This window comes from Juglans microcarpa x Juglans regia, chromosome 2S, assembly GCF_004785595.1.
Source record: "Juglans microcarpa x Juglans regia isolate MS1-56 chromosome 2S, Jm3101_v1.0, whole genome shotgun sequence".
NCBI classification, from domain to species: Eukaryota; Viridiplantae; Streptophyta; class Magnoliopsida; order Fagales; family Juglandaceae; genus Juglans; species Juglans microcarpa x Juglans regia.
In genome coordinates, this window is record NC_054597.1 from 30,818,204 (window position 1) to 30,830,943 (window position 12,740).

Below are 12,740 nucleotides of genomic sequence, written 5' to 3' on the forward strand. Positions count from 1 at the left end.
TTTTAAAAAACCTATCATTTCTCTTTATTACTTTTCCTTGATTGATTGACGTAGTTAATTAACTAACTGATCATCTACCGAAAATAAAAAAGAAAAAAAAATGTTGATCGTACGGTACTGGAAGCGGTTGGTTGAAGACTCCGTTTTGTGCCGACATAGGTCTCCAACTCCTTAAGGCTATAAATCTTGGCCTGGATGTTGAGAAGTCAAGCATGTCGACGACAAAAGAGGCATGCTTTTAGTATTACTTTTTTGTTTTTCTTTCCCAAAATCCTTGGAGGGGGCCATCTGGGGAAATTCGTCTTCTCTGGGTATCACCAATTTATACATTATGTTGGACAACTTATACATTAATTTATCACTAATTTATACATTATGCCGACATAGGTCTTCTCTATAGAGAAATAGGAAAGTTAAATAAAATATTTTTTTTAATATTATTATTATTTTAAATTTTAAAAAAGTTTAAATTATTTATTATATTTTATATAAAAATTTAAAAAAATTATAATAATAATATATAATAAAATGAAGCCATTTCTATATTCAAACTGACTTAAGAGTAATCATCTATAGAGAAGTTACAAATGCATAAATTTTGTGCAATTCTTTTTTGTAAAGAATAAACCTCTCTCTATATATAAAATGAGTTTTTTTACATTTTTTCATAAAAGACATGTAAATTTTATATATTTAAAATTTGTATATATCATTATTATTTAATTAATTGAAAATTGTGAGTACCATGTATCTTCAAGTTAAATTGTATCCAACGATATATCTAGCTCCCATTCCCACGACATGCAAATCCTATTTAACATAAGCATTAATTTGTTTCTTCTGCCCTATATAGTTCTAAAAAGAAAAAAAAAAACTTGTATAAGGTTTTGTTTGGGAATACATCTCATCTAAAGATTTCTCATAAGTTCTTTCTCAAATATTACTCAAATATAAACATTTTTCAATTTCAAAATTTCAACTCTTTCATCTAATCATTACCTAATAATTACAAATATTTTTCTAAACTTCTAAACAAAACATAAAAAATAATTCAATTTTTTCAAATTTTAAATAAAAATAATATTAAAAAAATTATAATCTAATAATATTTTAAATTCTTAATATTCTTATTCAATTTCTTTCTCTCTTTTCTCAAAACCGAATAAAACATCTTAACTCAAACAATTTCTGTAATATTTATAAATTATTTCACTACTATTTACAAATTTCTTATCTTATCTCATTCCCCAAACGAGACTAATAAATCTACATAACTTTCTGGAATTCGTATTAACCATGCATGTCAATACCTACTCGTGAATATGTAGTGCCTTGCAATAGTTTTATGAATTAGTTCATTGGGGACGTTATTTGGGCTTCCTTTTTCTTTTCTTTTTTTATAGTGTAACGAGGGAAATATTTCTCGCAAATCATGTATTTGATGACAGAGCTGTTATCCTTTATTTTGATTTTATCTTCTCCAGTCATGCATGTTGGCTAATATAATGTCTTTTAAGTGATTTATATTAACCACTTTAATAAAAAAAACAACTTAAATTATCGCATCATTTATATTAGTTGTTGTGTATATATATATATATAGCTCATGTTAGTCATGATATTGGAGAACAATATTTCTCTCTATAATCATCATTATTACAAAAAGGTATAAATACGGCTCCATATAATTTTTAGATTTAATTTACAATAAAAATAATTTTACAATTTAACGCATTATATCAAGTCACGTCAATTTATAAATTTACTTTTATGAAATATTTATATCTAAAGTATTTCTTTTATAATTCACACAATTTCTTTTTGCCAATTTATCACGAGTGCAAATATTGCTAAAAAACCAAACCAAAGTAAACAACCCTGGGCCTACGATGATCGATCGGCGTCATTTTCTAACCCAACTTGTGTTAACCTGTCATAATCATCTTAAGCTATTTTGTATTCACTGAAAAAACAAACTTGTCAATTCTATTTGTACTACTGCATATATATTTGCACGGGACCATTTCAACACCTTGGTGACTCTGTATTACTTAACGAATGTGCAGTAGAATGCACAAGCATTACGCACTTTTTTTTTAAAAAAAAAAAAATATAAATATAAGATTTACATAAAAAAAATTAATTTTTTAATAATAGGATTCACTCTTTTTTAAAAAAAATATTGTGCAGTACTCATACAACTTATGACTGTATCTAATATTACTTTTACTTAATTTTTGCAATTAACACCTTGGTGTGAGATAGTGAGGTAATTAATGGTACCATTGATGAATTTATATTGCTTAATATCTTTGTCCAATATTTAACAAATACTAGTCAAAATATTAAATATCGTTATGATCACTAATTAGATAATTAGGAGATATATAGTTTCTTTCGAACAGAAACCAGATTCACAATCTTCTTTGAAAATAGATAATTATCATTTGAGGGAGACAGGACATCCAATCGGTTGTACACAAATGAAGTTCTCCTCCCCAAAATGTTTGATTAAAAAACAAAATATGTCGCAAATTGATGTAACTTGGTATTGTAAAATTTTACATTTTTTATTGAATAAATTTGATGCACCATAATAAATTATGTCAATTTATAAAATAGTTTATTATAAATTTTGTTATAAATCTTATGAGTGGAAATTGGTGTTCGCGGATTATTTTCGCAGTTCATGCCACGTTAAATTACATTATTAAATTATATGGATAAACTGGAATACAACTCGTTTAATAAAATGAGTTAGACCTTAAAATTCTAACATGACTCGTATAAATAATAGATGATACGACGTGACTCTCACAACACATTTAATAATTAAATTTTATTGAGTTTATTTGTATACAACCTATTTTTATCTGTTTCAACTGTTTTAACTTTTAATATGTTTCATTTAAATGGGTTGAGCTTATCCCTATATTTATTTCTTAATTCAATTACAGTTGAATTCTTGATAAAATCTTCTATGATCAATATCAAAACCAATCATTTATAAGAAAATCAACATTCTCATAAAATAAAATTACATATTAACAAAAAAAAGTTTAATAGTTTGAGATATTAAGTAGTTTGAAATATTAAGTAGCTAGTTAGATCTAAATATTTATAGAATTTAAAAATTGAACCTATTTGTGTTATAGGGGTTGAATGCAAGTTTTATGGAACCTCGACTTACAATTGACTTGTTTATTAATTATTTTATCTAACTCAAATCTATTTATATTAAACTCGAACAAACTTATTTCATATTATATTTCTATCAGTTTATAGAATCGTGACCTATAGTACTAAATCTAATACTCTCATCTATGCATGTTGCACTACCTCGGTGTGATGGTAGATGGCAAACGTGATGCATATATAAAAGGAGAAATGATATTTACAATCGTGAATGTGTAAGTACCGCGCAGTCGTTTTGAAAAAAATGAATAAATATGAGACTCACGTAAAAAAAATTAATTTTTTAATAGTAGATCTTACTTTTTTTTAAAGTAACTGTATAGTATTTACGTATTTTACAACTATATGTAATATTTCTAATATAAAAGATGACCCTTTCTTACGAGTTAACGGAGTTAGTTATGGCGGGTACAAGGTCAAGGCAGTACTAGTTAAGTGTGTGGACCTAGAAAGCTAGCTGTGTACAAAACTTAAAAAACACTGTTACACAGTTGCAAAGTCGAAATTGTTAAGATGGGGTCCAAGATTAATGGAGCCACGTGGGCTGGCTATTGCAAAAAGTTGGGAAAATAAAAAAGATCCCTAGCTATAGCTAGGTAGCCAAGAATTTATTGGAAAAAACAGTTGGGTAGTGAAAGGGAACATGAGTTCGTACATGCGTGGGTTAAATTAATTAGAAGGAAAAAAATTGTACATACTTTTTCAATAGCTTATATTAAATTTAGAGAATGGGTTGAAATAAATTAAAAATTAAAAGTTAAATAAAATATTATTAAAATATAATTTTTTAATATTATTATTATTTTAAAATTTAAAAAAATTAAATTATTTATTATATTTTATATAAAAATTTATAAAAATTATAATAATGAGATAAGACGAAATATGATAGAATTAAAATATTTCTTAATCAAAACTAAACCCTATTATTGAGGGTTGATCAAGTGAAATGGATCGCTTTTCGAGACTTATGCACACAAAGCATGCATTGAAAGTTATGTATACCAACTAGCAGCTAGATGGGACCGAATCAGAATTTGTTGCCCGGTAGTCAAATGAAGTTGGGAATATTCAATCCAGCTGCATGCCCTATGCAGTAGTACGTAGAGTCTGAAAATAAAAGAATAGGTACCGATGATAATCTACTTTTTTGGATGAGTTTCTTATCTTTTAGATCGAATTATTACTATCTAGTTTTTCTTTATAACTTTTCATTTCATAATGTAATAAATATCATGTATATCCGTATTTAATTAAGTAGAGCATAATATATATATATATATATACGTACTGATTGTGAAAATATCTCTTACAAGAAAATTATTTATTTATATATGATCAGTTATTTTCTATTAAAATAATTATTTCTTATCAAAATTAATCTATTCTCATTACAAGTAATTATTCTTGTTGTAAATAACTATCTATAAATACTCATTTTTCTTATAGATATATATCATATATTATTTCATCGTCTATATTTTGTAGATTAATCTTTTTAAATTTGTAATAAGGGAGTATGAGGGGCCAATCCTCCCGACAACTGAATAGGGTTGGACCCGAATCCTCCTCCCCACCCACCCACCCACGCCCAATATTGTAGGGTGTGGAGTGTGGAATGAGGATATCCATTCACGCCATGCGGGTAACATTCCTGACCAAAGCTGCTAGGAAATGTAAAAGACTTTTATGTCTATAAATATGCAAAGACCATATATATATATATATATATATATATATATATATATATATATATATATATATGCCTCGAGCTTGTATGTACCATGATGTGTCGAGAAATGAGATGAAGTTGTGGATACAGAGACGTAGGCTGACATTTGAGATTCTGAGAATGATTTTCTTATAATTAGGTTGAGTTCGTTCTAATATAAAGCTTTTTCTAAAAAGATCAGAAGTGTTACATGTATAGATTAAGCATTTCTCTTTTGAAAAAGTAATACGAATTAAGGATCCGTGAATCTAATAATTGATTAATTTTGCCTTGAAATTCACATCGATCCTACATAATATAAACAAATATGCAAGTTTTCTATATTTTCCTTACACGTTAATTCATAATAAGAAAACTATTTATTTGCTGTTAATTATTTCTTGCCAAATGAGTCTATTCTTGCCGCAATTAGTTATTTTCGTCGAATATAACTCATCACAAATACTCAATTTTCTTATAGTGCCGTTCGAGGAATATGGTTAATTATATCTCATACGAGCCTTTTTACATGTATAATTTACAGAAGAAATACCAACTACCCTATTGAGTTTGAGAGAGAGAAAGAAGAACAAGATCAATAACATTAAGGACAAATTAGAGTAGTTCTTCAAGAAACGTTACGTGGCTTTTACATGTAAAGCAATAAAGGCAACATTCATACCATATATATGTAAGAAAAAAGAAACAAAAACATTTTATGTATATTTATAGGACAGCTCAAAATACTGATGAATTAGATGCAAAATTAAAGGCATACACTTAAACGGACGTCGTTTCTATATATGTATATTAAAGGAACACTCAATTAAATTTACTGAACATGCCATTTTTTCTTTAAAAGCACTTTTTAATTAACTATCAAACTCAAACCCAAACAGACACTCTTTGATGGTGCTAGAGACAAATTTGGGGTGGTCTAAGCAAGATCGTTACATTTTTTTTTTTGTTGTTTTAATTCATAATTTTTTTTAAGAAAAAGATTGAACATGCTTTTGCGCGCGCTATAAGAAAACTATTTCTTTGTAATCAACTATTTCCTGCAAAAATTACTATTTTCTACTACAAATAGTCTGTTTTCGTTGCAAATAATTATTTTTATCGCAAATAATCCAACACAAACACTTGTTTTTCTTGCCTACAAGCTCACGGATATATAACAGCCAAGCGAGCAACTAGTGCTTAACCGTGCATCATTGTTTTCTTCTTTTTCAAAGTTATACTTTTCCTCAAAGGTATTTTTTAAGTTTTTTTTAGATTAAAATATATTTTAATATATAACAACCAATTAACAACTTAATTTTACCATTAAAGAGCTTTCGAAGCTATTTAAACACTTTTTACGACCATTAATAATGCAATTCCAAACATGCCCTAAATCTTTAACACTTTTTTAATAAAAGGATTGAAAGTAATTTCCTCTATTTTTAAAGAGTTTAAACTTCTAAGATTGGAGAGATCTTAATTAATTTGTGGTATAGGAACAATATAAAATTTCATTTTTTTTTATTAATTCTGCATATGCGTATTGTTAAATTTAGTTTTGCACAATTATTTTATGCGTTGTTCATGAATGTTTTTTCAACTTTCTAGTTTAGAAACTTAGGTTAAACAATGTAATAGTACTAGTGCATGGGAAACTAAAAACCTGTTAATCCTTTTCAAGAAAAAAGGATGATCATCATGTATGACAATGTGTAAATATAATTTGGAAAAAAAAAATACTATTTATACTATTAATATTAACAGTACTTCAACTCTTAGGGCTTGCTTGAGTAATGAGATCATGATGAGATGAGAACTTTTTGAACAGTTGTGAAATTGTTTGTGAATCGTACGTAGCTAGTGAAATGGTTTGAGTCAAGAGATTTTAATTGGTTTTAGAAAATGAGAGAGAAAATGTTGAATAAAAGTATTATAAAGTTAAAAAATTATTTGAATATTATTTTTTTAATATTATTTTTGTTTTAAAATTTGAAAAATTTGTATTATTTTTTATATTTTGTCTGAAAGTTTAAAAAAATTGTAATAATTAGATAATGATTAGATAAAAAGTTGAAGATTTGAAATTAAAAAATATTTTATGTTTAAGTGATGTTAGAGAAGGAAATTATAAGAAGTTTTGAGATAAGAGCAACTCATCTCACTTGCGAAACATGGCCTTAGTATTTTCCTAAAATACATACAAGTTGAACATGTTTCTACTATAATTAATACTTGTGAACTACATTGACCATGTTTTCCAGTTAAAAAAATACTATAAAATACTTTTCCACAAAATATTTATACATTAAATGTAGTTTCCCCCAAGTACTCTTGAGAGTGGTGATCTATATATATATATATATATAGTGATTCATCATAATTTTCGATCGAGAAGAAGAGGAAGGTATATTTTGTACGTAACGGCCAGCTCAATCTTTCATGCATGTACCCATTATTTTCAATTCGTACCAGCTCGAACAATCAATACGGTTTATCTATTTACATCCTAATTCTTAAACTATCACTTTTTCACACGTAAATTAATAATTACATGCACCCTCGATCGATCGGTTATAATGTAAGAAGTACGTATAGTACTGTAAAATACTGAAATTAGACGTAATTTAGAGGGGAAATAATTAATAGTTTTGATAGCTAGTTTGGGATGCAAATTATAAAAATTAATGTTAGTTTTTTCAATACATGTAGTTCTAATTGTTTTGGGTTCTAAATTGAAAATATAGATTACTACTCATGCATGCCTGAGCATATAATATATATTTGTAATTATAACAACATTAATTAATGCTTGGCATAGCTAGCTAGCTAATTGCAGGCATATACATATATATAGATGAATTATGTATATATGTATATATATGTCAAGGAAATTGTAATTACTAGCTAAACGCAATTATCTATCAATCGAGTTTCGTCACACAGAATTTTACTCCAAGCCTTCGACATTGACTTAATTTGGTTTCTCGTATCATATATAAATATATATGTATATATATATCGATCGGTTTTCTGTTTACATAAGCCCCCAATTATATATATAATTACTTCTCATCATGAGTCTTTGGGCACATACATATATATACTAATTATTATGATGCTAGACATACATATATATATATATATATATAATATATATATATATATATGATTATATATATGCAGCAAGCTGAGTACTAGAGGTAAAAACTTCCCTCTCCTTCTTGAATACCAAAGGATTGAGGGCTTGGACAATTCCTGTTGAGAAGCTCCTCTATCATTTGCAGGGCAATTCTCTCTTCCTCATCCATCTCTGCTCGCAGTTCAGGACCCCCGGCCATTGCCGGAGAGTGATGATGATCATCAGAAGACAACGCCGGCAATGAACTATTTTGATCACCATCAATATTATCCGCATTAATATTCTTCTTTCCGAGCTGAACCGTCATGACCCAACTCGAATCAGAGTGCTGCCCCGCGCGCTTTTGCCATACTCCTATATGAGAACTCACAGTGTCGAGCCTGAGACAAGTCATGGAAGGGGACGGAGCCTTGCTGCATTTCCGAAGCTTTGCGTGAAGAATTTCTGACAAATCCTTCGGTGCTGATGATGGGGAATCCTCACCAGTCTTTGGGTCCCCCGTCGGAGTTTGGGTCATCGGAAAGTTGGTTTTGGCATTGCGGCCACTCATCAAAATGGCCGCTTGGTCGTAGGCCCGGGCTGCTTCTTCTGCTGTCTCAAACGTGCCAAGCCACACCCTTTTCTTCCTGTGACGTACGACACATAAAAATATATTAAAAAAAACCCCAAAAAGGAAAGAAGATTGACAAGAAATTAGTGACTGATGAAGTCGAGAGAGAGAGATCAGAAAGATAACTTAGGAAAGCTTAATTTGAGGAAGTTATAAATTCGTTTATTTTCGTGGAGCTAGCTAGCTTACAGTAATGGGTGGCGTATTTCGGAGACCCAGGAGCCCCAATGACGCTGCCTGACGCCTCTGAACTTCTTTGACTGGACCATTTTGTTGGAAGAAGGATCGCTGGAAGAAGGAAAGTACAGAAAGAACAAATTAGAAGCCAGAAGGTGTTTGTGGGGGTTAAAAGCACGAAATGTTCATGACTGAAACTGGTTACGTACAGTAGTGTCGGCGAACTGATCATGAGATTGTACGTACTCGGTTGCTTGCAATAAACATTGTCACCTAAACCTTCCATTTTATAGCGGCCGATTCCTCGAGAAATAATTGTTCTTGCTAGCTTGACAATTATTAATTAGCTAAAACAAAAAAAAGAAAAAAAGAAAAAAACACTGTGCTAGCTAGCTTGACACCTCATGCTTGTGTTTATGGTCCTTGTGTGTGCTTTATCTTTATTAATTACGAAATGACTGGACCGTTAGCCATGTACGTAGGGTTTGCGAGGTTTCAACCCATTCAATTCACAGTACGTACCGATCGATCGATCCCACTTGATCATGAGTTAATTCCATTGAAATTTCGATCTGATTTTTCTTAAAATAAATAAATTACTGCATATTATATTCATGTAATATTGTATCTGTGTATATACAAATGCATTTATGTAGAAAATTGTTGAAGATGTGCCAAGTTTTTAAAAGTGAATGGGTTTATATAAAGATGCCGTTTATGGAGCCCAACATTGCCGTTTCATTATATTTGTATTTTAGTAATGACACTTTTATAAATAGAATAATGTCAATTTTGTAATATTTGATTAATGGCAAACTTGTAAATATGTATTTGTATATAAGGCAAGTGTGCCTTCATGAATCACAGAGCCCAAGTCACTTTACCAAATTGAAGTAGCGATCCTGGGAGAGAAATGGAAGGGGTTTTCAAATCCTAGTCTTACCAATATCAAATTGGAGCTTGAGAAGATGATTAAGTGTGTTTTATGATGTGGTCTCATTAGAGGATAAAACGAGAAAACCAATCCATATTTTGTGCAGTGATAAACGGTTGTAAGTGATTGTAAACTTAAGTTTTGATGCATTCTTCAATAATAAAAACTCCTAGACTGTTCATGCCATGAATGTAGCTTATTAGGGTCGAACCACATAATTTCTTGTGTTGATTTCATTTCTTTTATTATTTTTTATTTTATTTTGATCTTGTGTGAGTATATATTGTGATTTCGGGTTTCTAATGTGTTTAAAATAGAAAACTAAACCGATCACGTTAATCATATAGTTTCTTGATGTTTTTGTTGTCTATTGTTCAATATTAATTGCATATTACATCCATGCAGTTACATTAATTTGATGCTTTGAGTACTTGTTTGTTAGAGGTCTGAAATTCTAACAAAAATAAACATAAAATGATGTAATATATATAAAATGCATGCATGGTAAATATATATAATATCAAATGCAAATAAAATTTAATGCAATTGTTTTATAAAAATAAAAAATAAAAAACCAGGTACGTACTCCTAAACATATTTTGAAAGGGAGATCATCATGTGATTAAACATACATGCGTTCATATATGGGGACTTTGTGTTACCATGATATTCTTCCGCCATAAGCGATGACTATTAATAAATTGGGGCTACGTCTTTTTTTTTTTTAAATATATATATATATATTTATATATATGGAGAAAAATACTTCATGGGGGTAGTATAGCAGGTAGTTAGGTTATAGCTAGCGTCATTGTCATGAGAAAACGATGCTAATTACTCGATCGGGTCCTTATAAATTTGGTGTGGACTTAATTGGTGAGATTTATTGGGTTTAGTTTATAAGGTTTCCCTACAATAATTTGACGTATACCAACATCATTTATATATATATATATATATATATATATATCCGTTGTTCATTTTTGGAGGCATGCATATATGCATGCGTTGCGTGTGTGCACAATTAGTGTGGATTTCGTTAATTAATTATTGTAATATTAATGCATGTAGGTTAATATTCATAATGGCCGGAGCATTATCAACCATTTAGTCATATGGGTAATGTTATACACCACACTTTCATCCTATTTTGATCATACTAAGTGGTATGTGGCATATTCATCACCATTAGATGATAAATAAGCATACAATAAATGATCATTTAATGGTGATAAATATGTCACATCATACTTAATGGGATGAAAATAAGATGGTAGTATGGTGTATAGAATTTTTCTTAGTCATATATAATTTCGGTTATGGAAATTAGGGATATATATGTGAAAAGGGTATGATTCAATACATGGGATCTGATTAATGCAAAACAATAGTACTTGTATACAGCCAATTAATCCAGATCAGTCTGTAGTTTTGACAATTAACGCAGCCTCAAGCCAAAGGCCCAAAGATTTTTCGTTTTGCTAGGGTTTTTCGAGGGCGTTCGATTGGGGGCTTTTGCGGTCATGGCCTCGCCGCCTCCGGTAGGAGCTGAGGCCGAAGGGTTGAGGGGAGGTGAGGACGGTGGTCTGGTTGCAGGGGTGGTTCGGGGGAGGCTTTTCTCAGCAAAGGGGAAAGCTTTGTAGGAGGATGATCGTTTGCTCAAGCCTTGAAGAGGCCAATTCCAGCAGTGAAATTCAAAATTCCTCTACAGAAGCCGGAATTGATTAATGGGGAGTTGGGTTTTGTTTTCACTGATGTGGAGATGGAAAGGGCAGCCGAGGATTTGAAGTTTGCATTGGTGCTTAAATTTCTCTTTTCAAGGCCGTCTATCGATGTTCTTCGGAGGCAGATTATCCAATCTTGGGGTTTATCTGAGGTCCCAATGATTAGTTTTATGGATAATTATCATGTGTTGTTGCATTTGGCAAATGAAAAAGATTACATTCATGCATGGGCATGAGAAGGAAGATTGGTGGCTGGGTGTCAGTTTCGATTATTCAACTGGTCCGTGAATTTTGATATCAATAAAGAGCCTTCGATTGCACCGCAGTGGATATTTTTACCAGGTTTGCCTTTACATCTATATAGATTGGATTGTTTACAGAGTTTTGCAAGCAGATTTGGTAAATTTTTGGGTACGGATAATGCCACTTTATATAGAACACGAGCCACTGGTGCACGTTTGTGAGTTGAAGTGGATTTGCAGAAGGATCCTATTAAGGGTTTTCCATTGGTTGTAGGATAAAAACAGAGTTGGCAAAAGGTAATATATGATAATAGGGGTTTTTATTGTAAGAAGTGTTGTAGGCAAGGGCATATGGAAGTGGTCTGTTGTGTTGGAGTGAAGACTTTGGTTAAAAGGAAGGAAGGGCTGAGGAAGGAGGGAGAAGGGTTAGTATGGAAAGAAGTGGGTAGAAAAGAAATTGAAATTCTGGAAGAGGGGGGGTTCAATTTTGAGATTTCAGGGGCAGGGAGAGATGGAGAAAAAGAATGAGGAGGTGCAAATCCCTTTGATTATGAGTGAAAAAATATGGAAGGAGTGACTGAGGTTAGTAAGGAAAATAATGTTAATAGGGAGGAAGGAAATATGAGAGAGATGAGTACTGAAGGGGAAACCGAAATAGTTCATGAGCCTTGTTTAGGGGTTATAGGTGTGCAGGTTGAAATAGGAGGTTGTTCTAGGATGGGTCAGGAAAACAGAGTAGAAAATAGTATGGAAATGGAGGAGGTTCTCGTTGAGGAAGTGGATGAGATGGAGGGGGAAGAGGAGGGTGAGGTGGTTAGAATTAGTTCTGATGTGTTATTTGAGGGAGATGTGGAGGTTGGTATTGATAATCAAAAAGACTATTGCTCGGATCCAGGTATTGTGCCGATGGGTGCATCAGAAGGAAGAAATAAGGAAGATGTGCAAGTTAGAAATTCTAAGAGGGCTAAGGCCCTGCCTCAAAAATTGAAGTTATAATTGATAATG

The 12,740-nt window shown here is 30.9% G+C and overlaps 1 protein-coding gene across 1 annotated transcript; it reads right to left on the reverse strand.

Moving 5' to 3' along the window:
* Nucleotides 1-7,990: 7,990 nt before the first annotated feature.
* LOC121251542 (ethylene-responsive transcription factor WIN1-like) lies at nt 7,991-9,103 on the reverse strand. Its single transcript, XM_041150813.1, has 2 exons — nt 8,848-9,103; nt 7,991-8,674 (listed from the first exon to the last, which is right to left on the reverse strand). Exons 1-2 carry the CDS (start codon nt 8,925-8,927, stop codon nt 8,104-8,106), a joined length of 651 nt encoding a protein of 216 aa, XP_041006747.1. The 5' UTR covers nt 8,928-9,103; the 3' UTR covers nt 7,991-8,103.
* Nucleotides 9,104-12,740: the final 3,637 nt, after the last annotated feature.

What these genes read in the sequence shown, in the direction of transcription:
- LOC121251542 (XM_041150813.1), bottom strand. Translation starts at nt 8,927, where the DNA reads ATGGTCCAGTCAAAGAAGTTCAGAGGCGTCAGGCAGCGTCATTGGGGC. An exon ending in GAAATACGCCACCCATTACT is followed by an intron (nt 8,675 to 8,847) that starts GTAAGCTAGCTA and finishes CGTACGTCACAG; the next exon opens with GAAGAAAAGGGTGTGGCTTG.